This window comes from Poecilia latipinna, unplaced genomic scaffold (genome assembly GCF_001443285.1).
Source record: "Poecilia latipinna isolate Pla-1442-1.1 unplaced genomic scaffold, P_latipinna-1.0 Scaffold142, whole genome shotgun sequence".
Lineage (NCBI taxonomy): Eukaryota > Metazoa > Chordata > Actinopteri > Cyprinodontiformes > Poeciliidae > Poecilia > Poecilia latipinna.
In genome coordinates, this window is record NW_015112758.1 from 125,406 (window position 1) to 148,105 (window position 22,700).

General features: G+C 45.4%; 3 protein-coding genes across 5 annotated transcripts; 2 read left to right on the plus strand and 1 right to left on the minus strand.

The window, feature by feature from the left end:
* The first annotated feature begins 401 nt into the window (after positions 1-401).
* ybey (ybeY metalloendoribonuclease) lies at positions 402-3,740 on the plus strand. The gene is made up of 4 exons (XM_015029043.1): positions 402-947; positions 1,867-1,998; positions 2,696-2,764; positions 3,496-3,740. The coding sequence occupies exons 1-4, from the start codon at positions 738-740 to the stop codon at positions 3,589-3,591; spliced, it is 507 nt and encodes a 168-aa protein (XP_014884529.1). The 5' UTR covers positions 402-737; the 3' UTR covers positions 3,592-3,740.
* Positions 3,741-3,743: 3 nt separating this feature from the next.
* On the minus strand, positions 3,744-14,742 carry usp37 (ubiquitin specific peptidase 37). Of its 2 annotated transcripts, none has more exons than XM_015029042.1 (24): positions 14,536-14,742; positions 13,596-13,805; positions 13,027-13,177; positions 12,480-12,568; positions 12,289-12,404; positions 12,126-12,203; positions 11,964-12,052; positions 11,261-11,354; positions 11,036-11,188; positions 10,823-10,954; positions 10,629-10,752; positions 9,156-9,388; positions 8,726-8,843; positions 8,544-8,623; positions 7,746-7,910; positions 7,616-7,669; positions 7,019-7,160; positions 6,717-6,939; positions 5,992-6,158; positions 5,636-5,696; positions 5,444-5,559; positions 5,301-5,370; positions 5,085-5,223; positions 3,744-4,679 (listed from the first exon to the last, which is right to left on the minus strand). In XM_015029042.1, the coding sequence occupies exons 2-24, from the start codon at positions 13,767-13,769 to the stop codon at positions 4,592-4,594; spliced, it is 2,856 nt and encodes a 951-aa protein (XP_014884528.1). In that variant the 5' UTR covers positions 13,770-13,805; positions 14,536-14,742; the 3' UTR covers positions 3,744-4,591. The 2 variants fall into 2 exon arrangements, with proteins under 2 accessions (XP_014884528.1, XP_014884527.1); XM_015029041.1 differs by having other exon boundaries at positions 6,717-6,942; positions 14,536-14,741.
* A 678-nt stretch (positions 14,743-15,420) lies between these two features.
* Positions 15,421-22,432, plus strand: cnot9 (CCR4-NOT transcription complex subunit 9). Of its 2 annotated transcripts, XM_015029046.1 has the most exons (8): positions 15,424-15,685; positions 17,329-17,514; positions 17,584-17,699; positions 17,865-17,974; positions 18,047-18,156; positions 18,835-18,933; positions 19,009-19,100; positions 21,720-22,432. In XM_015029046.1, exons 1-8 carry the CDS (start codon positions 15,668-15,670, stop codon positions 21,886-21,888), a joined length of 900 nt encoding a protein of 299 aa, XP_014884532.1. In that variant the 5' UTR covers positions 15,424-15,667; the 3' UTR covers positions 21,889-22,432. The 2 variants fall into 2 exon arrangements, with proteins under 2 accessions (XP_014884531.1, XP_014884532.1); XM_015029045.1 differs by having other exon boundaries at positions 15,421-15,685; positions 17,865-18,156.
* The last annotated feature ends 268 nt before the right edge of the window (positions 22,433-22,700 follow it).

The following is a 22,700-nucleotide window of genomic DNA, read 5'->3' on the forward strand; positions in this document are numbered from 1 at the left end:
TCCCATACACTTCAGCGCGCCTTACGCTCCTTCACCTCACGCACATAATGAGGTAAATCTAGCGCGAGTTTCACCCTTAACGTATCCTCGCCTCGTGGGGGAGGCGATTTATGTCTTCGCATCCACCTGAATAATGTGCAGTTGCGCCACTGGACAAGGGTGATAGAAAATGGATGGATGGTCTTACTCTCTTCTTCTCTATCGTTTCTCTTGAGTATTTCTTCTATTTATCTTCAATTTTTACATTTCTCTCTCTCTGTGTGGAGTTAATCATTAGTCGAATCTCTCAGCTCATATAGAGCTTAAATGTAAACAAATGTATCTTCTAACGACTCGTATGAAACTTAAATACAAACAAATTCAACTGATAATTAACTACCAGGTGGCGCAAAGGTTGGCATGTATAGCTCAAAGGAACGTTAAATGTAAAAATACTGTTACATTTAATGAATTGCATTTTAAGACTAAATATTGTCAGCATTTGGATTCTGAATTGAGGAAAATGTTGAACCAGCCCTTTAATCAAGTGTCAAACCGGAAGTTGTAAGTCAGAAGCCAACTTCAGAACCGGCTTCATGGTGTCACCTTGAATTGTGTTCTGAATGACTGAATCTGAATGAGGCTGTCCTCCTTTACTGAGAGGCTCAGTGTTAGTTCCTATCAGCAGCTAAAGGCTCGGTTCGGGTTCGTCCATGCCGTGAGGTTCCGCGTCGCGTCCATCTCCCACTCGGTTCAAAATGGGAGTGGTCCTGCGGAACCTGCAGAAGGTGGTTCCTCTCCGCCGCGCCAGGCTGCGCAGGGACGTGGACACGCTGAGACACATCCTGGGCATCCAGAAGTTCGACCTGGGCATCATCTGCGTGGACAACCGCAGGATTCAGCAGATCAACAACCTTTACAGGAAGAAAAACGCGCCGACAGATGTCCTGTCCTTCCCGTTTTATGAGGTAACCGATTCCGTTAGTTGTTAATGTGACTGTTAAATGTACAGCAGTAATATTACCGATGGAGTTACTGTCAAACAAAGTCTATCTAATTTGGAATTAACTTTAAAATTATATTAACAATAATATATGACAGAACCAAAGTTTTTATTTTGATTTGTTTTTATTCTGAAATTTTTAGCTAACTTCCTGTGTGAGACTTCGAAAAAAGCGGAGTCTTCGGTTGCCGATTCCCGCATTTTCTGGAAAGAGGGACGATGGAGCAGCAACGGCCGTTAAAACCTTAAAACAGTCGCTGTGTTTAAAACTCAAAGTCGTATCGCAAACTTTGTTGAACCAAGAGTGGCAGAACCTTCTAGCGACCACAGAGGGGAAAGTTAATGTGTGTGCGGTGTTTTATTCCAGAGATATGGAAGCTTAAATTAACGGGATTGAAAGAAAAAAATAGCGCCTGAAATCAGTGGCGCTCCCAAAGGAGGGGCCCGGGGGCACACAGCCATATTCTAATATGACAACACAAAGTATAACCCTTTAATACAAATACATAAAAATTAGTGTATTTTTTGTGCAACCTCAGATTTTTTGGTTGTGAGCTGACAGAATATGATACTGAGTTGAAACACACTGTAGGAAAACTAGACAAAAATCTTATTTCCATATCTGCATCATATGGAAGCCCATTTCTGCCTTAAAATAAAATATAAAAGCCTTACTAGAAGTTATAATTTCTAGCTTTAAAGACTTTTTTTTTAAAGTTACGATTATGTGATACCACAGCAATACTCCTTAGAGAAATGATGTGACATTTTCTGTCAATCATGTCTTTGAAAGTCAAAATTATGAAAGGACGAACCAACTCAAGTGCCATGTTAAGGTTTTCCGTAGCTTTCAGGTGAAGTTATTTCCATCTCTGTTCTTCCAGGACCTGAGGCCCGGTAAGCTGCCCTGTCCGCTGCACAGAGATGAGCTGAACCTGGGAGACATCTTCCTGGGGGTCGAGTTTGTGATGAATCAGTGCCAAAAAGAATCACTAGACCTTCATGGTACTCTTACTGTGAGTTACCAGTGTTTTCTATTGACTCATATGTTCAGCTGATCACAGGCTCTCACTGCTGAAAAAATTATTTAAGAGCAAATTTACACCAATAAACTGAGAAAATAATTTTCCATATTTACAAGAAAAAAACTGGAATTTTCTGTCAAATTTATGGAGCTTATAAAGTCAGACATTTGCGACAAACAACAGAAGTCTTTAAGACTGAAGTGGTAAATCTATGAGACCAGCGTCTGGATATTTTCCAAACTGGAAGCCGTAGATCCGGATTTTTCTCCTGGATCAGAACATTTCTCGGGTTCAGATTTCTGCAGCTTCCTCCTCTCAGTCTCAGGTGTTTTCTGGATCCGGTTCAAGGTGAAAGGTCAATCTGGACCTGGAAGATTTGGCTCTGCTGCAGGAAAACAGCCTGGATTTACCAACTACACTGGAAAATATCCAGATGCGAGAGGACTTTTGGCGTTTCCCTTTCCAAATGCACAAATTTATATTTTAGTGAAATTCCAAATTTTTTTCTTCTGAATTTCTGACATGTTAAATAATTCTATTTAAGCTGTTGATCAGAGAAAATTTTTTCTTGCACATTTAGATTTTGACAGAAAATATTTTTCCTTGTAATTATGTGAAGTGAATCTAGAAATGTTCTCAGCCATTTTTCTTTTATCTGTAAGACACCAATACTCTGCTGCTCCTGCAGGCGGTCACTGCTCACGGTATCTGCCACCTGCTGGGCTACCGGCATGAGACGGAGGAGGAATGGGCCGAGGTGAGTCCGCAGCTTTAACCGCAACGCCAGGTTTCACCGACAGGCGGCCATTTTGTTTCCAGCCTTATTGATCGCTATAATCACTCCTGATCAGAACAGACGGTTCTGTTCAGCTCAGAGTTGCATTCAAACTTTGATCCATATCATTTTTGTTCAATTCAAAAGTACTTTATTCCAAAAAGAAGTTAAATATTGTCATAACTTATCTTCAAAGTCGCTGTGAATGACGCAGGGGGCAGGAAGGATCTCCAGTAGCAGTCAGTCTTGCAACAAATGTGAAGAGGCCTCTGACTGAAGCCTCGTGCTAACGGCTCGCTGGATGAGACCAGCAGATGTTTAAAGTCTGTCTGGTTGCAGAGATGCTGGAGTAGGGGATGGAGAGATGGACTCAACGTCCTCCTCCTCTCTGAATCCTTTTCAACTCGTCTGGGTTTGGGGTCAAAGTTCAGCTGTTTCTTGAAATGGTAATGAGCTGCTCTGAATGGTAAAAACAATATCTAGTTACCATGGTTACCCATAACGGTTTGAAACTAAAACAGAGAAATGTCAGGAAAAGGAAGCAGTTTAAGGAAGGTGTTGCCTCCTGTGATCCATGACGGAAACATTCAGGTGAAGAATCTGTTCTTTCCTGGATCTTTTAAGTTTCATGTCCAAAATGTTTTAACCATTTTAACATTTTACCAGTAAATGCATGGATCCGCCTGCTGAAGGTCATCAATGTTTTGTTGCAGATGCTGCAGAGGGAGCGATACATCCTGAGCGAATACAACAGACTGACCGGCCGCCATCTTGAGCCGCTCATGAAGGCGTTCAGCCCTGAAACGTGACGGCCGCGGATCGGCGCCGCGCTGAATGTTTTGCACCAATTCAACCCACTGCTGAAGTTTAATGGTTTCTATGTAAAAACACCGACTGCTGGAAGGACATTTACAGCAAAACAAAAACTGAAAGTTATTTAAAAAAAGAACTAATCCAGTTTGTTTTGACTATAATTTTATTAAAATCTGCTTTCAGGAAGAATCAGTCGAGTATGAAGGGTAGAAAAGCTTCCCACTCTCACTGCATAAATACATTTGAGCCTCTTGACGCTCAAGGTTTCACTCAGGCGGCAGGAAGTCCGGCTGGACTTCAGCTCTGCCCAAACTGATCATATTAAAAAGAAATCATCTTATGCGGGTAAATTATGACCGACTTGTTTCATTTTACAGTGGATTAAAAACTATAAACAAGGATTCTCCTCTAGATAAATACAGCAACAGTTTCTCCTGGGCCGACGGGCCGCTACGCTGCAAACACCAGAACCATCTGCTAGCTTTATACAAACGAAGGTCCAAACATCCAAAACCAAACAAAGCTGTCAAAATAAAGCTCATAAACACGTTTAGAAAAGTTCTCTTAGGAGGCACAAGTTCAAAACCCAGTAATGCCGAGTCCAACTCAGGAGCTCAGTAACTAACGGACAGAACTGAACACAAAGCAGCACAAAAGCAACGGAAAGCATCCGACCCAGCCGCTCCGAGCCAGAACCTACGTATTGCACCAAACGGACCCGCTAAACACAGCAAGCCTCTAGCTCTGCCACAGATTTACTCAAACATAGAATTTCTTTATTGAGTAGAGAACTAAAGATCTGCAAACATAGAACCAGAACCAGCAGCTCTGCTGAAACCAGGACAACAACAAAAAACAAGAAAAAAACAAAATGGCCTCAGACATGGAGGCAAAGTTTGATCCGCTGAATGTTTGAGTCGTGACACTTCGCCGTCCGAGTAGAGGAACAAACGGAGGACAGCGCCACCTAGCAGGAACCAGCAGGATGTGCAGAGCTCAGAGCGGCTGCAGGACGTTCCTTCCTGCTTCAGAGGCGCTGCTGGATCCGGACCGCTCCACCTCCGACAGCTGCTCGAAAACATCCCTGAAACAGACAGACGGCCTCCGATCAGCCCGGCTGACGGAGGAGCAGCTGGAGGGTTTGGGTCGGTGACGGAGCCTCCAGGTCCCGGTCCAGCTGGACTCCAGGCCCCGGTCCAGCTGGACTCCAGGGTTCTGAAGCCTTTGGACCGTTTTCAGTTTCTCAACCTGTTATCTTCACATGACTTTTATGTTTTCCAAATTTCTCACTTTGAGTAATTAAGTTTGGTGAATTTAAACTAAACGTTTTGCCCGCTGTTAAAGGGGCAGCAGGTTTTACACCACTATCAGGTCACTGTGACCTTCAGATGTTATCAAAATGCTTTAAATATCAAAGATTGTTTTTAATACAATGTGCATTCCTCCAGCAGATAAAGGGGCCCACTGACCCGGTGGACTGGAAACCCACTTGTGCATGTAGAAGAAGATGTATCCGCTGCGGTCGCGGTCCCGCTGGACGGCGGCCTCCTGCGTGCGCGACACGTCCAGGTCGTTGTAGGTCAACCACGACTGCTTCTTCATGTCGTAGACGTCGCTGATGTAATGTCCTGGGATGAGATCAGAACCGGCTTTAATAGAGGAGCAGCGGTGAAAACAGGGAGGAGGAGGAGGAAGAGGAGCGCACCAGAGGAAGAGCTGCTCCCGATGTGGCTGACGACGCTGATGAGTCTGTAGGAGTTGGCCAGCTCTCCGGCCTGCGGATCGGAGACGAAACGCTCAGTATTTCAGATTTCAGGCAGATTTCCAGGACGGCCGGACGCCCGTTACCTCGGCGTTCCTCTTCAGCGTCTCCGCCTCGGCTTCAGTGTACTCCATGTCCAGGACGTCCTCGTTCCCGGAGTCGTCGTCCGAACCCAGCAGCTCCGGCAGCGAGTTGTTGAACTCTGTAGGGCGACAGAAACGCTGCAGTTCCTCTGAGCGCAGCGGACAGGCGGACAGGTGGACAGACGCTCTGCCTACCTTGGAGGCTGAGCTCAGTGGCTCTCTTCAGGTCGTCGTCTTCCCTCATCTCCTGGGCTTCCTGCAGGAGAACGGCCGGGTTCAGAGCGGGTCAGAACCGGCACCAGGCGGGTCACCTGAGTGAAGCTGACCCCCAAATTCTTCAAGTCTAACAAAACTGTTTTTGTTAGACTTGAAGAAGGCAGCAAATCTTTTTGTTTGTGCTGCTTCTGCTTTGAAGACACCGACGATCTCTGTAACGTCTTTAATATTTATTCATATTTATTTATTGACAGCGGCACAAAGGAAAAGTTTTGCTGCACAGCGTTTTGTGCTGTTGGGGTCCAGCCCGAGTCGGGCGGCGGTTCTGGTCTTACGTGTTCCTGCAGGCTCTGGGCCAGCGCCTGCTGCAGCTCCTGCTCCTCCCGCTCCTGGTCCAGGTTGTACTGCTGGACCCAGTCCAGCTCGCCCTGCGGCTGCACGCCCTCCGGGGTCTGGTTCTCCTTGTTCTCATCCATGGTCAGATCCAGAGAGTCCAGGACGTCTGAACGGCACCAGAATATGCAGAGACAAACCCAAACATGTCAGGGTGAAGTTCTGCTGGTCTGGGCCAAAAACAACTTTTACTCCAGTTCGTTTCTTACTGGTTTGACACTGAATGACATCATCAGACTGACTTGGCTCTTTAAAGGGGCAGTTTGATGTTTTCCAGGCGCATGTTGCCGTTTCAAAGCACAATCAACTAACCGTGTTGAAATGAGTTGAATAAAAATGATGTTCTTATCAAACACGACTTAAAACAAATTCTGCTTTGAGCAAATCCACCAGCTGTTTGCTAATTGCTGCTGGCTAGTCTGAAGGAGTTGAGAGGGGGAGGAGCTGCGCCTCGAGGGCGGGGCTATGGCCACCCAGGCGTTTTGCCTAGATCAACGGTTGTCATGGAGATTAAAAACTTTCTCAAACATACGTTAAAGAATCAAAGCAACTCTCCAGGTTTGTTTGTGATAAGAGAAAAATAGAACATGATGGAAAGATCAAAACGTGGATTTTACATGATGCTGCCCCTTTAAAGCAGAACCTGCTGCATTAAAGCTAGCGCCACCTGCAGGCTGCTTGCTGTCCGTTTCCAGCAGCTCCGTGTGATAAGCCAGGTCGTGAACGTCCGAGTCTCCGAACCCGGTATCAGGGCTGCTGGTCGGCTCGTCCTCCAGCGGCGCCGCGGCAGGAAGCCCGGCTTCCTCTCGGCTCATCTCCAGCACGGCGGCTAACATCTCGTCATCATTTATGCCACCGAATTCTGTGGAATCCATCGCCGCCGCTGCCGGCTTCTGAAAATACATCAAACTTCAAAACGACACGACCAGACGAAGAGGGCGAGACGAGCAGCGCCGAGCTGGACCTGACCTCCTCTGGACGGTCGTCCTCTTCAGGCAGGCAGACGCTCAGGCGCCGCCTGCGGCTCACGTTCACCTTCCTGGTGGGTTCGTCTTCGTAGTCCGAGTCCAGCAGGACGGAGCTGCAGCTGGAGGATTTCCCTCCAACCCTCCTGCACAAACATCACAGAAACCTTTAAAACTCATCGCTTCAGCAGCCAAACTCAATCACACATGAAGTGAAACATTCCAAACACTTATTTGATATAATTTTAATGATTATAGAGAACAGAGAATGGAAAGTCAAAATCCAGTGAATCAGAAAACTAGAATATTCAGAAAGTGTTCTAGTATAGTAGTAGAACCAGAACCGGGCTGGTGCTCAGAGGTCCAAAGTTTAACGATGAAGGTAAAAATCAAGATACCAGATTCTGAAAAGAAACAGAACCTTCATCAGCAGACCAGGAACCTGGAGGTTCTGCTCTGTAGAGCCACTTTGTTTTATTGGTTGATGTAATAATCTGATTTCCTGAGGAATCACTAAATCAGTTTTAACCCTTTGAAATCCTGAGATAAGTTAGTACATCCCTGGACCTCAGGTTCTGGTTCTGGTTCTGGTGAAACTCACCTCTGAGGAGTCGTGGAGGAGTTGATCGACTGCGACGTTTTCAGGGTTCTGGACCTTTAGGAACGGAGCAGAAACATCATCAGCTGGTGAAACAGGAAGTGGAGGTGAAGCGGCGTGCAGCGGGCCGTACGTGGCGGGTTGGGGGGTCCAGCTCAGGCTGACGGGGGGCCGGGTTCCGTCGGTGCAGTGGGACAGCAGTGTCAGGTACCGCGGGATCAGAACCTGCTGGCCCAGCTTGCTGTTCAGGGACAGCTGGGCGTTGAAGCTGTACCTCTTCAGGTGGAGGATGAGGACTCTGAGAGGAAGACACGGTCAGATGGTTCTGTTCAGCTCCTTCACTGGGCCGGGTCAGACAGCGATACATCACTGGACAGGACCCCGCCCGTTAGCCGCTGCAGCTAGCGCCCGTTAGCCGCTGCAGCTAGCGCCCGTTAGCCGCTGCAGCTAGCACCCGTTAGCCGCTGCAGCTAGCGCCCGTTAGCTACTATAGCTAGTGATGCACACCAGCAGCCGCCACTACTACACACCTGTTACCATGGCAACCGACTGACAACAGCTCCACAAGCCGACAGAGAAGAAATTACGTTGAAATGTATCAAACACCAAAAAAACATGCAAACATTTCCCACAAAGATCAGAACACTCAGACTGTTAGTTTTATGTTTTCAGGGTTGATGTTTGTTTTGTGATCAATAAGTGATCATCTGAACACAGCGCTGGTTGATTAGCTAATTTAATCTTTTTACTGACCTGTTAAAAGTTACACATTGAGCCTTGTTATCTAGTTTCTGTAGTGCTGACAATCGTAAAACATGGCGTCCCTTTTTCAGATTCGTTGTGTGATTCAGTGCATAGCAACATGTGCATACAGCAGTCACATGACATCCGGTCCAGTAATACACATCGCCGGTTCTGGATTCTGTGGTACCTGGGCAGTTTGCTGAACTTGTGAGTAACCGTTGCAGATTTCCCGCTGCACTTTTCACACGAATATTCAATCTCCTCCATCTGGAAACAAACAGAGCACCCAGCAGACGTTACGGTGGGTCAAAGCTAACATGATAGCTAGCATGTTTAGCTAAAGAGATGAGGAAGAGGAGGAGGACTGACCCTGAAGAAGAGGTCCAGGGAGTCCTGGATGGAGCGCAGCGGCAGCGTTTTCTTCCTGCGCGGCAGGTCGATGGAAAGGTCGTTGAACTGTTCGCGTTTGTTCACCACCTCACCGCAGCTGCAACACCAACAACAAGCATCACAGCCTCAGAACCGGCTGGCTAATGCAGAAACTAGGAGGAAGAGGAGGAGCGGGAAGAGGAGGAGCGGGAAGAGGAGGAGCGGGAAGAGGAGGAGGGGGAGGAGGAGCGGGAAGAGGAGCGGGAAGAGGAAGAGCGGGAAGAGGAGCAGGAAGAGGAGCGGGAAGAGGAGCAGCGGGAAGAGGAGCGGGAAGAGGAGCAGCGGGAAGAGGAGCAGCGGGAAGAGGAGCAGCGGGAAGAGGAGCAGGAAGAGGAGCAGGAAGAGGAGCAGGAAGAGGAAGAGGTCTCACCATTTGCAGGTGATGGTGTGCTGCACCTCGAACTCCATGTTGACGGCCACGGGGCAGGTGTAGATGCGGGAGGTGTCGGCCTCGTCGCCGGGTGTCGCCACCGCCTCCGGAGGGTTGTCACACGTCACCGAAGAGGAAGAGGAAGCAGCCGTGTCGATCGCCAGGCTTTTGTTCATCTTCTCTACGTCGTCCTTCAGCTGATCCAAACACTGACTCAGGAACTCGTGAGCGTCCTGACCAACAGGGACAGCTGCAGGTCACGTTTGCTCATTTTCTGGTTGAATCGTTTGGACAATTATTCCGCAACCATGGCAACAATGTATTGGTTTTAAAACTGGGAGCAGCTGATTAACATTTCCAAACCCTCAAATTATCCCTGAACCACCTGGTAGTCCATTAGACTCGGTTTGATTATTTCTTTCTCTCTGCTCTGAGTCAAACCAACCTGTTCCCCTCCTGGCCTGTGGGGGCGCTGCACCAACAACCACTGAAGGAAACCACACAAAAACCTCTGAAGCCACTGTGCAACTTCCTTCTTCACCAACAAAAACAGAGTGTCATTTGATTTTAGCGGTTGGAGGATTTTTCTTTAGTCTTTGGCTAAAGACCACGAGTCATTTCTCCTGCTAGCGCTAGGCTAGCACGTTTGTTTTGGTTGGATTTACCCAGAATGCCCTGCTCTCTAGTCCGTTCAGCCAGACTGAATCCAGAGTTCACACCTCCCCAAACAAACCAGACTTTCTAAGCAAACACACTGGAGTTGGACTAAAACTGAGCCTTTCAGAGGACCAGCAAAAGCAAAAGAGGTGGATTAGCAGAGCTAGCTATCAGCTGATGTCAGGTAGAACATGCTACTGTGGAGTTTCGTCTCTGCTGCGTGGATATCATGATGGTCATGAGACATACAGCAACAATCTTTAGTCAGAGGATTCTTCAGATTTGCTGCAACACTGGCTGCTACTGGAGATCCTTCCACTCCACAGCATCAACAACAACTACACATTTAATCAAGTATTTTTGAGTTGAACTGAAGCAGCATTAGTGGTTTAGGGGCAACTTCAGGTTCAGTTTGAAATTGTTTTTACCAACATGAAGCTGGTTCTGTCACCATGGCAACTTATGAAGCTCCGCCTCTTAATCTCTGTAACTTGAACTTTAAAATTTGCTCACATTAGAAAAAAAAACAACGAATTAACGCTTCTAGAACTTCTTATGCTTCGTTTCCAGTGAGTCGTCTTGTTTCTGGACCTTCATGTTCACTTGATGGTCAAAGATGTTTTTTAAACTTTCTAAAAATCAGAGATAAAATGGTTTAAAAACAGTCTGGATTGATGGGCAGGTGAGCCTGACCTCCACTAGAGGACCTTTGGATCTTTTAGATTCCGGTTCATTCAGCTTATTCCTCGGTGTGGGTCTAGTTAAAGTCTCTGCAGGAACTTGTTAACGCCACAGAAAGGAAGCAGGAAGTCTTACATTCTGCACGTTTCCAGAGAAGCGTTCAGCCGTGGAGGAGATGGCGTTCTTCACCTTCCTCAGCAGGTCCTTCTTGGTTTCTGGACAGGCCACATCCTTCTTCACCATCAGGTGGGCGAAGCGCCTGCAGACGGACGCGTGGCGTCAGAGATCGGGTCAAAGTGAAGCGGCCAGCGGGTGGCGGCGAGCCTCACCTGAGCAAGGCGTTGACAGGAACCTTCTTCCAGGTGATGCTCTGCTTCAGCATGTCGTTGGAGAACGAGGGGAGGCTGAACAGCGACTGCAGGATGGCGTTCATGTAGCACGTGTTGCCCAGGTTGGAGAACCTGCAGAAAGTCACGGTTATTTTGGCGTTGGGTCAGGCTGACGCTCGTTTCAGTTTGCTCCAGAACGGCAGGGTGCCTCACCCCTGCAGGGGCGGCTGCGGCAGCGCCAGGCTGGACGGTCTCTGCTTGTTCCAGCCGTAATCCAGAGACGGACGGACTTTCTTAAAGGGAGTGGAGTGGTTGGGCAGCATCAGGCTTCTCTTGGTGGTGGAGGTCTGAGCGGCGCCGGAGGCCCTGAGGACCGTCAATAAACGTCACGCTCTCCGCTGGCGGTGAGCCGAATCGCCTCACCTGAGAGGAACTCACCTGTCCAGGAACGAGTGGCTCTGGCCGTAGTCTTTGGTTCCAGATCGGCTGCCGTAGAACGATGTCGGCTGAAGAGGAGCGGAGCCCAGCGGGGCTGCAGACGGAGGAGAGGAGGAAAGATGGAGGTAAACAGGAAGCCAGAGGAGCAACACAGCTGAACACCGGGGCTTTTAAAGCAGCTGCTGGTTTAAAAAGTCACAGGATTTGATACTTATTTGAAAAAACATCGCGAGATTTATCAATATTCACCTTTTAAAAAGAAAAAAGACAAAAACACAAAGTTGCTTTCAAAATAAATAAAAAATAAATCACTAGTCGCTAGTCACGTTATTGAATAAAAAAAAAAAAAACAGGTTACTAGATTTGTTGCTGGTCGTTTTTTGAGTAAGAAAAAAAAAGTCTAGATTTGTCACTTAAAAAAAGATAAAAGAAAAAGGCACTTTGAAAAAAAGTCAAAAGATTTGTTGTTACTCCCTTATTTGGAAAAGAAAAAGTTGATTAATCTTTTATGTGTCTTTAATGTGTGGAGTAACCTGAGGTGGTTACAGAACATGGTTTTATTCAATTGATCTTCAGAATAATAATCACAAGCTGCAGTCCTCATTTCCAGACCGTCAAACACATGTGAGGCGTCATCATTAACGTGACGGTCCTCACAGCGCGGCGGTTTAAACAGTGGTGAGGCGTTGGGGGCGGAGCCAACCTGAGCTCCGGTTCTCCTCCGTCTGCTTCAGTTTATCTTTGCAGCTCAGCAGAAACTTCCTGGACGGGTCCGAAGTGGCCTTGTTGTTGCTGAAATCACAAGTGATAAAGTGTTTTTGTTTGCTTTCTGTTGGTAAAACATCAACGCAGCAGCAGCTCTCACCTGGAGGAGTCGTTCTCCTTGGGGTAATCCTCCGTTAGGTCGCCTTCAGAGTTCAGCAGCCTCTTCCTCTTCTCCCCCCTGAAACAGGAAACAACAACAAGCTGCACCAAACTGACCTGAACACGGCCGGGTTTACAAAGGGACGCTGGCGCCCCTCCCCCACCTGTTTTCAGAGAGTCCGCTGCGTGTCGGCGTGGAGGCCGCTCTGCTCGGGCTGCTCAGAGGTTTCCGAGGGGTGGAGTCGTCCCGGCCGTCGGCGCTCTGCCGCCTCGGCGTGGTCTGAGTGTTTGAGTCAAACGTTCAGCCTTCGTCTCTCTGACTGAGCTCGGCGCTCAGGTAAACACCGATGCTCACCTGTCTGTCCCCAGACGGGCTGTTCTCGTTCTTCATGGGCCGGTTGCCGAGCACGCCGAAGTTGGCACTTCCATGGGACGATTTCAAGACTGAGGGACGACAGGAAGCACAGCTGCTCGCATTACAAACAGATATTTCCATCATTTATTTATTTTTCTCCCTATTCAACTTGCCTAGCTGGATTTTACTCTTAATAAAAACAAGTTTAGTTTAATATCAACTTGAATTTTTTATTAAAACATCTTAATAAATCATTTGTTTAGAAAATGTTATAATTAACTCCAGAAGAAGAAACCCAACTTAAAACTGGTTGAACAATAATAAATGGAGAAACTCTGCCACCTGCTGGTAGAAACTGCACCTGCAGGCACAGTAAACAATGTTTACAACTAAAAACAAACATTTTTACCTGTAAGCAATTCAAGAACAGCATTAACTTTGTGACTTTTTGTAATTTTATGATTTTCTGCCATAATTCTGAGTTCAATTTAAAACATTTTGATTGAAGTTTTTCCAGATCTGACTGGATGAGCGGCATGGCAATTACCCGATTTTCCTGGCTTCAGTTTCTCCAGGTACTCCTTGGTCCTCTGAACCAGCTGGGCGGGCATTTTATCCAGGGTGATGACGCTGTTGTCCTTCAGGGTCAGCATGATCCGGTTCAGGTTCTGGGTAAAGCTCTTCACGTTCTGATTCAGCTGCAGGCAGCAAAATAAATTCACTTCAGTCAAATTAGTGCAAAAATTAATGAAAATAGATGAAAACAAATAGAAAAACACACAAAATACATTAAAAATAGTATAAAAATTAATTACATGGATAAGTAAAATAAAATTAAAAATAAATAGGAACAAATATCTAAAAATAAATTAAAAACAGATAAAAATAAGTGAATGAATAAAACAAAAAATGTGAATAAATAAAAATAAAACGAATAAATAAAAATTTAATGAAGGAAAAATATAAAAGAAAAATACATTTACAGTAAAAACATAACTAAAAAATAATACAACCAAATGTCAAAAATATAAATATTAATACATCATTTATAAGAATAAATGTAAATAAAATAAACCCTGCAGTTGGCTGCAGAGTGACCAGGTTCCTGCCGTCTACCTGGAAGGTCCTGGCTGCTCCACCGCTGCTGTATCTCAAGCTCAGGCTGACTTTGTTGTCCTTCTCCAGGATCTCAAACGTTCCCTCTTTCCACTTGGTGGTGCCCAGGTCCATGCTGTTGAACCGGATCTTTACTGTACCACCACTGGAGAGTTTGGGCACCAAGGCTGCCATGGCTTATTGTCCCAACAGCTCACCGCCAGAAGATTCCTAGAAGCAGAGGAAGGTTTGTGTTAGCATGGAGACGAAGTTATGAACAGCAGTAATAGTTGGTAACATGGTAAATATCGTCTGTAATGCCCGTATGCTGAGTGTTAGCATGCCATGCCAGTCTGGGGGCTGTTATATAGCACTCTTCAGTTAGATGCTTCTTAAGCTTTCATGCAACAACAGATATGGAAGACAGCATTTCATTTCCTTTGGAATCAGGGATAGCGCTGTATGTCCAATAACCCAGCGTTAAACTTAAGGTTCTAGCAGCAGCTCTCTGCTTTATTCAATGACAACAAAGCCCATGTCGACCGGAACCAATCCAAGAGGTTACACCCAAAAATCTTATCCTCAGAGGAGATCCAATCTCCCAAAAAGATGAGAAAATTCCTCCTTTTTTCTGTTTGTCCATCATCAGTTTAGCCTGCGGTTCGCTTCAGCTAACATCGACAACTCTCTGCCGCTGCGTTTGATGGCGACGACGTGAATTATTCTGACAGAACAGAACACAGAGGTTCCGGTCCGGATGAGCCCCGGGAAGAACAGCCAAGCCCAGTTAAACGTCTGGGAGGCAGGGAGCTCCGTCTTATTCTCCGCGGGCGCTGAATGGATGGAGGAGGCCGACATTAGCAGAGCTGCTAGCAGCAGCCGCTAGCTGAGTGGCTAATTACTGCTTGTAACTTGGTGATGGAAACAGAGTCACGGCGTCATTAACTCGTCGGTTCTTTACCTGAAGACGGCGGAGCACGCGCCTTCGGACGCGCAGAATGTGGTTCGGTGTTTGTGGGTTGTCCTCCGGGAACAGAAAGTTAGTTTCGCCGGCATTCACTTGCTCTCCGGTGGGTCTCTTGTTGACAGTGAACGCGACGCTTCGCAGCAACGCGCGATGATGGCGGGAATGTGAACGTTTACAACGGAAAGGAGATGGTGATGGGACTTTCGGCTCTCTTCCGGGATCCATGTCATTTCGCTTCATGTGGTATGAATTTCTTAATGTTTTAATTAAACAGTTTGAACATTTGTACAAAATAACGTGGCATACAATAATAAAGAGAGAAAAATACGTCCGTTTGTGAAAGTTTCCTAGCTTTATAAAAGACTCGGAATCCATGTAAATAAAAATTGTTTTTTTGTTGAAGTTTTCTTATTATTCCTTTTATTATTAAGAAAAAGAGTTTACTAACAAAACAAGGCAACAGTGCAGCGCCAGCCCAAGGTCATATGGAAGCTTATGACATCAATAAGTTAAATACTAACCCAATTCAAGGAAATCATTTTTGATCAATCAACTGGCCAATTTTAATGTAATTTAGACCCGTCTTGAGGAGTAGCATAGAATGCCTTTATTGCCCCTGAAGCAGAGCTTACTACAAAATGTGGATTGCTGCGCCTTCAACCAGGTGCAAAGTCATTTAACTGTCACACATTTCCACCTGTACATAATTTATGCAACTTATTTACAACTGCAACTCCTCTTACTTTCCACTTTTAAACATTTCTGGTTTGGCCTTGCTGTCAAATGATGTCTGAAATAAGAGAGAAACGGTTCGCAGCAGTGAAGTGGAGTTGCACATACGTTTGTCAATGAACCAGCGTTTTGAGACGGATCGGTCACGATCAACACATCCACAACTCGAGAACGGGGCTATTCTTTCCTCTCGCGATATTTGTCACGTCCGCATCTCGTTAGCTTCCATTGCTGAACAAAAACAGAAAGATTGTGTTTACTGAACGAGGCGCAGGCAGTTTAAAAGTGCATATCGTGTTTTAAATAGATACAAGTGAAAAGTTTAGAGTTTGATTGTTTAGCTGATACGCAGAGTTTCAGAGTAATAACTGGAAAACAGGGAGAGGTCCGGAGAATGCTGACGACGGGAGCGGTGAGTGTTTAACACGAGCGGGTTTTAACTCGCTGTTTTACTCCAACAAACTAATTCTGGTGGATTAGCATCATTATAAACACTGATTGGACCTATTTTACACATTTTGTTAGGAAACAACTCGATGCTTGTTTTATGACTGATTTACACCATCTGATGGAATCGTAGCTCCACATTTTATTTTTCATTTTAAAATAACGATTAATGCTTCAGGTAATTCGGGTCGGTTTTAATTGAACTAGGCGATAATTGGCAATAACACGTTGTTCTAATCATATAAAAGTTAGTGAGTAGTTTTTGAAGGTTTTACTCATTTTCACTTAACTGTTTTGAACCAGTTTCAGAAAGAAACGCAGATTAGTTGGTGTTACAGGATCTTGTTCCAAAGACGATCTTTGTCAGGCCCAATTAGGAGTGGTTAGACTTTGGAAGAGAAGAAGAAATGGACACTTGGTTAAAACTGCTTCTAAGAGATCAAAACAAAGAAGTAAAGAGAAAGGTTTCTATAAAAGTGGAGGACTCTTAGCCATGGTTCTCAAGCTGTGGTCCGTGTACCACTGGTGGTCCGTTCAGTGACAGATTCATTACAAAAAACAAGCCAGTTTATTAATTAACCAACTGTAAAATGTGATTAAACAAGCAGAGATAGAAACCTTTGCTGTATCTGGAATAAAATTTGGTTGATTGAGTTTAATAAGTTACCTTCATGGATGTCTAGTGAATGGCAGCTTCAGCAGCACAAACTAAGTGGATCTGTCAACAACAAAAGCTGCAGAAACAGTAAGAACTTTTATTCAAATCTGAATTTATGTGCTGTGGGCCTGATGGAGACTGAGCACTACAGTGACAACATTCGTAGCAGTGAATGAATGAAACCATCATTCCTAAAATGAAATCAGTGGATAAAATGGTTGAGTTCTTTTTTTAATGAGAAATAAATGGAAAAGACTAAAACTTCAATTTATTCAGGAGTTTTCTTTTGTTTCCAATAATTTTGTATTAATATTTTAGCTTTTGCTTACTTGTAGTAAAGGGGAGTATTATGTAAAATAAACTTTTTTAAGCTTTACATCATGTTATCATGTTATTCCCTCTTCAAAAACATACCTGGAGTGTTACCTTAATTTTTAATGCATGTTTGAGAAATCATTTAATCTCCATGGCAACCATTCAGCTATGCAAAAAACCTGGTTGGACCTACCTCCGCCTTCCAGGCAAAGCTCCTCCCCCACTCAGCTCCTTCAGACTAGCCAGCAGCAATTAGCTGACAGCTGAGCCCATTATAGGAGCTGCTGCTCAGAGCAACGCTGTTAAAAACAATAAAGGGTTAATAGAGGAGCCATGTTGGGACGACTTCCTGGAGGCGGAGCTTCATAAACAGCAGAAGTTTTTAAAGAGACAGAGACCCAATTTCTTTTAAGTCATATTCGACTTAAAAGAGTTTTTATAGCAACTGAATTTACATGGTTACTTGATTGTGCTGTGAGTGGCAGTATGGGCCTGGAAAACAGAAAATAATCCTGCCCTTTTCAAGACTTGCTAAATTTGCTGCCTAATTCAAGCAAAATTCTCTTCTGATGGAGGACTGGAACAGGAGGGTGTGAGGCGACGACGATCCGGTTAATGTTTCTGTTTGGTTCCAGGCCGTCACCAACGTCACGGCGCTGGCCCAGGTGGACCGGGAGAAGATCTACCAGTGGATCAATGAGCTGTCCAGCCCGGAGACCAGGGAGAACGCTCTGCTGGAGCTGAGCAAGAAGCGGGAGTCGGTGCCGGACCTGGCCCCCATGCTCTGGCACTCCTTCGGCACCATCGCCGCGCTGCTGCAGGTCAGAGCCTCGGTCCGCTCCGGCCCGGTTCCGGTCACGACTCTGGCTGATTTCTCTCTCTGGTTGCAGGAAATAGTGAACATCTACCCGTCCATCAACCCCCCCACCCTCACCGCTCACCAGTCCAACAGGGTGTGCAATGCGCTGGCGCTGCTGCAGTGCGTCGCCTCGCACCCTGAGACGCGGTAAAACCCAAACCGGGTTCAGTTTCTGCTCCTCAACCTCAGAAATGTTCTACAGAAAAACAGACATTCTGAAAAGTTTAAAAAATGAGCTGGAAAAGAATCTAATTTTTAGATTAAGCTCAAATATTTCTGAAATTCAAAGGTCGAAACATTTCCCACCATCAGGTCGGCGTTCCTGGCGGCTCACATTCCCCTCTTCCTGTATCCGTTCCTGCACACAGTCAGCAAAACGCGGCCCTTCGAGTACCTGCGCCTCACCAGCCTGGGAGTCATCGGTGCGTCTCGTCAGGAGCTCCGCTGGTTTACGTCAGTGTTTACAAGCAGATCATTAAATGTTTGTTTTATAGGAGCTTTGGTGAAAACAGACGAACAGGAAGTGATTAACTTCCTCCTAACGACTGAAATCATCCCTCTGTGTCTGCGCATCATGGAGTCAGGGAGCGAACTCTCCAAAACGGTGAGGTTTTAAAAAAGTTCCCAAACGTTTTTGAATTTGGAAACGTTTGAGTCGGAGCGTTTATTAAACCGAGCTAAAGCTGCGTTTCCTCCAGCCCAGTTTTGTTGCAGTTTTGGTTCCGGTAGAACCGAGTCGACCCGACTGTCAGCAGTTAAACTGCCTGAAGCCCTCCACACCAAGCTAATGCAAGAATGGTCCATTATAGCCTATTTCTTATTTTTATTTTGATTTATTTATTACAACAAAGACTGAACATTCCCAGCATCACAATCCTACTTTTTATTGTTTTCATTATATTTTATACCTGATCCCTGGCAGTTTGATCAGCATTTATCATGTCGTTGAGGCCGGATCGATGTTTGGAACGTTTTTAACTCCTCAGTAACTTCTGGTTATTTTTCTGTCTGGTTGTTTTAAAATGATTTTTTAATTATTTTTGGACATTTTGTTCCAAATCATGCTTCATGTTCCCTGATGTCGAGCGAAATCTTTCAGAAAGATCTAAAACTTCTCTGATTTCAGTTTTTATTGTTATGTAAAACCTGCAGCAGCAGAACCAGACGTTCTCCTGGGATGATTTTCCTCATTTCAGAATCTAAACTGACCTTTAAAAAGACTCAAATGTTCTTTCAGTTGAGTTTTCCTGATTTTATCCCATAATTCCCGTTTTCCCTTCAGGTCGCGACCTTCATCCTGCAGAAGATCCTGCTTGACGACACCGGCCTGGCTTACATCTGCCAGACCTACGAGCGTTTCTCCCATGTGGCCATGATTCTGGTGGGTTTCTCTGCCGGATTCGGCCTGGGTGTTCACGCTGCTGCAGCGTTCCCATCATGCTCTCTGTCTCCTCAGGGGAAGATGGTGCTGCAGCTCTCCAAGGAGCCGTCGGCCCGACTGCTGAAGCACGTCGTCCGCTGCTACCTGCGCCTCTCAGATAACCTCAGGTAGACGGGAGGAAAACTCAGCATTTCTATCATTTCAGGATGCGTTTATAGTTTTTGGGGTGAGTTGGCACCACTAGAGGGCGCCGTTCTGACTCCCAGATACAGCCGGGAACAGCCGTTTATTTTCTCATCTTGACGTTTTTGTTGCTGTTTGGAGACGAAAACGACTAAATCGGATCCGCTCGGTGTTTAGAGGATCAGATTTCAGGATTTATTTGATGAATCCCAGCAGAGGAAAGCTTTGAGCTGCGTCTTTAAAAGCCTGGAAACATTGAGTTTAATCCAGAGATTTTCCAGTTTGGAAAAGGAAACAGATTATTGAAAAGTTTTTATATTTTCAAATCATTTTCATGTAAAATAGTTTGTTTCTCCATCCATCCAGCAGCAGGAACTTTATTGTGAAGTTTTTGTATTTATAGCTAAATGATGAGCTTTGCTAACAGTTGGAGGTAACATGGAGGAACCCTGGTTTAGTTTGTGAGCCGAATCTTTCCCTCTCTCTCTGCTCCTCTAACATAATATCTAGTAAAAAATCCACCTTAAAACCAGTTTCCTGCAGGGAACCCAGTTTGTTCTAAAGATTCTGACTGGTATGGTTCTGGTACTGGACATTTCCTCTGTATGCTTCTCAGTGGAATACGTCAGCGGTTTGGATTGACGGCTGGCCCAGCGCCCCCTGCTGGGCTCTTCAGTCGCTGTTGAGCAGCGATTATTGTTTTTATTCATGGAAAGTTTCCACCAAGCTGCTCAAATATCTTTGTTTGGTTCTGCTTTTACTTTCTGAACCTCCTTCTGCAGAAAACCCACAGATTTCATACATAACATGTAAAGAAGTGTCCAATCTTCTGTTAAAATATCCAACATCGGCCCAGTTTTACATCTGCTCCCCATGTCTAGAAAAATGGCCTCCACCTGCCGACGTTAATGCAGACACATTTCCCATCACCTGTTTGCAGAACATGATTAGTATCAGTCAGGAGCAGGATGCAGTAAAATGCTTCAGACATTTCAAAACAAAGAAATTTGAAGAACGTGCAAAACATTTCTCAGGACACGATATGTCTGCGTTTGTACCGAGTGATGTTTGTCATTTTTTAAAATAGTGGTGGGGAAAGACATATAATATCTTCAATTATTGATTATTATTAGTATCAAATATTGTACTGGCCCAGATTTTAGTATCGGTTCATTCTTAAAATGTTCATTTCGAGTTGGATGAAGTTCTGAGCCGTTGTAGATGGAAACCGATCCGACACCTTCAGGTTTCCCCCAGGAAACTGAAAATATGAGTTCATGTTTCAAATGTTTCAGCCGCAGAGTCCAAACAAACAGATCAACGCTTTACCAGAGGAAAATGGACTGAACCTGAAATCAAACCCATGTGGACATGTAGAAACTGAAAACCGTGATCTGGCTGAATGACGGTGGAAAAGGTCTTTAACCCAACCGGCCTCTCCACCCAGCTCCGATTCAGCATCGTGTTTCCACTGGTCTCATGTGGTTCTGATGGTTTTGGATCAGTTCGTGTTTCGCTGCCTCTCTGCAGACAAACTTCTCCTGTTTTATAGTCGGTTTCTCCATCAGAGCGTCTGGAACTGAACCAGCCGCTCCGATGGAACAGGACCGAAGATCAGCAACATGATTTTAGTTTCTCCTGTTTGTTTCGCTAAAACATCCAGAAAGCTGCAGCTGAAGTTCTGATCCGCTCCAGTTTAGCTTTAGATTAGCAATGTTTGACATTAATACGTACAAGTCGTGGAAAAAGACACGTTTAAAGTATTGGCATCAAAACTCTTAGTCTACTGGAGGATGTTTCTTCTAGTGATGAGGCCTCACGTTTCCCAAACTGTGTTGCTTTGCCACTTAGTGACCTCTGCTGGGTTTAGAAAGTCATTGCAGGCAAATTCGATAAAGACGGGAGAGTTAACCGGTTCATCACGATGACGCCTCAGCATCATGGAAGAGATCCGGTTACAGTAAGACAAAACCTGAAAATCCAACGTTTTTCACCTACGATGCAATAAAAGTTCATCTATGTAAACTAACTCAAATATCCTATGGGAAGGAATTTGAATAATCTGAAAGAAAAAAATGACTTTGGAATAATAAACACTTTTTGTGAAGAGATCAAAATGATCCCACATGGAGAAAACTTCCTCTTCCTCTGTGGATCCATGCCGGTGAGTCATATATGAGCCGAAAACCAAAGAACACAAAGTATTTCCATCCAACAAAACCCAAAACGTGTCGCCACAGTTTCTCCCTCATCAACACAGTTTGGAACGTTCACATCCAAACGACAGGAACTGCATCGGTCACATGGTTTTCCTTAAAGGAACACGCACACCGACACGGGGGTTCGTCCTGTTTGCTTGGCTCATGTGCCGAGGTTCCTGTGTCATCTGGCCCATCACTAGTTTCCTCCAATAAATACATTTCGCAGCAATATTACTTATTAGTCAATAGATGTAAACAAGCAACAGTTTTTTTGTTGTTTTGGTTTGTTTTTGCAGCATCGTGTGACATTGTCTCACTCTTAGTTTGAGAATCTGCCTGATTTTTAGCTCTGCATCATCAAAAGTCCTTTTTCTTCTTCCTGGTTTCGTGTCGGTTCCTCAGAGCCAGAGAGGCGCTGCGTCAGTGTCTGCCGGACCAGCTGAAGGACAGCACCTTCGCCCAGGTTCTGAAGGACGACACCACCACCAAGCGCTGGCTCGCTCAGCTCGTCAAGAACCTGCAGGAGGGCCAGGTGACGGACGCCCGCGGCATCCCGCTCGCCCCGCAGTGACGCCCCGGCCGGCCGGCCGGCCTCCAGCAGCCACCAACCCTGGTGCTAGGACTGTCCTCAGAGCCGCACACGGCGGACCGACCATGGACAGACAGAGGGTTTTTTTGGATTGCGAACTCTTGAATTTCAGAAACGGTAGATTTTCAAAGAATACATCTTTTACTGAGACGATATTTTTTCTGAACTGTTTGGCAGTAGTGTTTAGGTGAGACATTTCACAGATTAAATGAACAAACAGGAACTACATCAGGTGAAGCGTTGCAAAAACTGAGAGAATGTGATGATCAACCAGAGGTTTGTGATGACATCACTTCCCTCTGATGGTCTTCTGAGTTGCTGCTGACGTTCCCGTTTGCTGCTGATACTTCCCTTAGCAACCCGTCGTCTCCAGCAACACGCTCATGCAACTTCTGATGGGTGAATTGTGTTCTGTTTCGTAGGCAGCAGTTTCTGTCATGCAGCGTCCTTCTGGACAGGTTGGCTGTTTGTACAGAGATGATTTCCTGGCCTCTGAGTGTTTCTAAATAAACATTTTTCAACATATTCAGGAAATTATGACTTCATCTGTTAATGAAGTTAGTCAGATGCCAGGAGGGGAAATGTTGACGCACTCCTCTCATACTAAGGATATCATGAGAAATCCTTTGGTACCATCTAGTGGTCGGAGTGTGAACTGCGCATGGTTCATGTCTCCACTACATTCAATTTCGCCAATAAAGTCCGTAAATCTTAAGCTTGAGCTACGTTGTGCAATAAAAATATACTGAGACTTACTAATGTCATCTGCATATATTAGAATAGAAATGTAACCA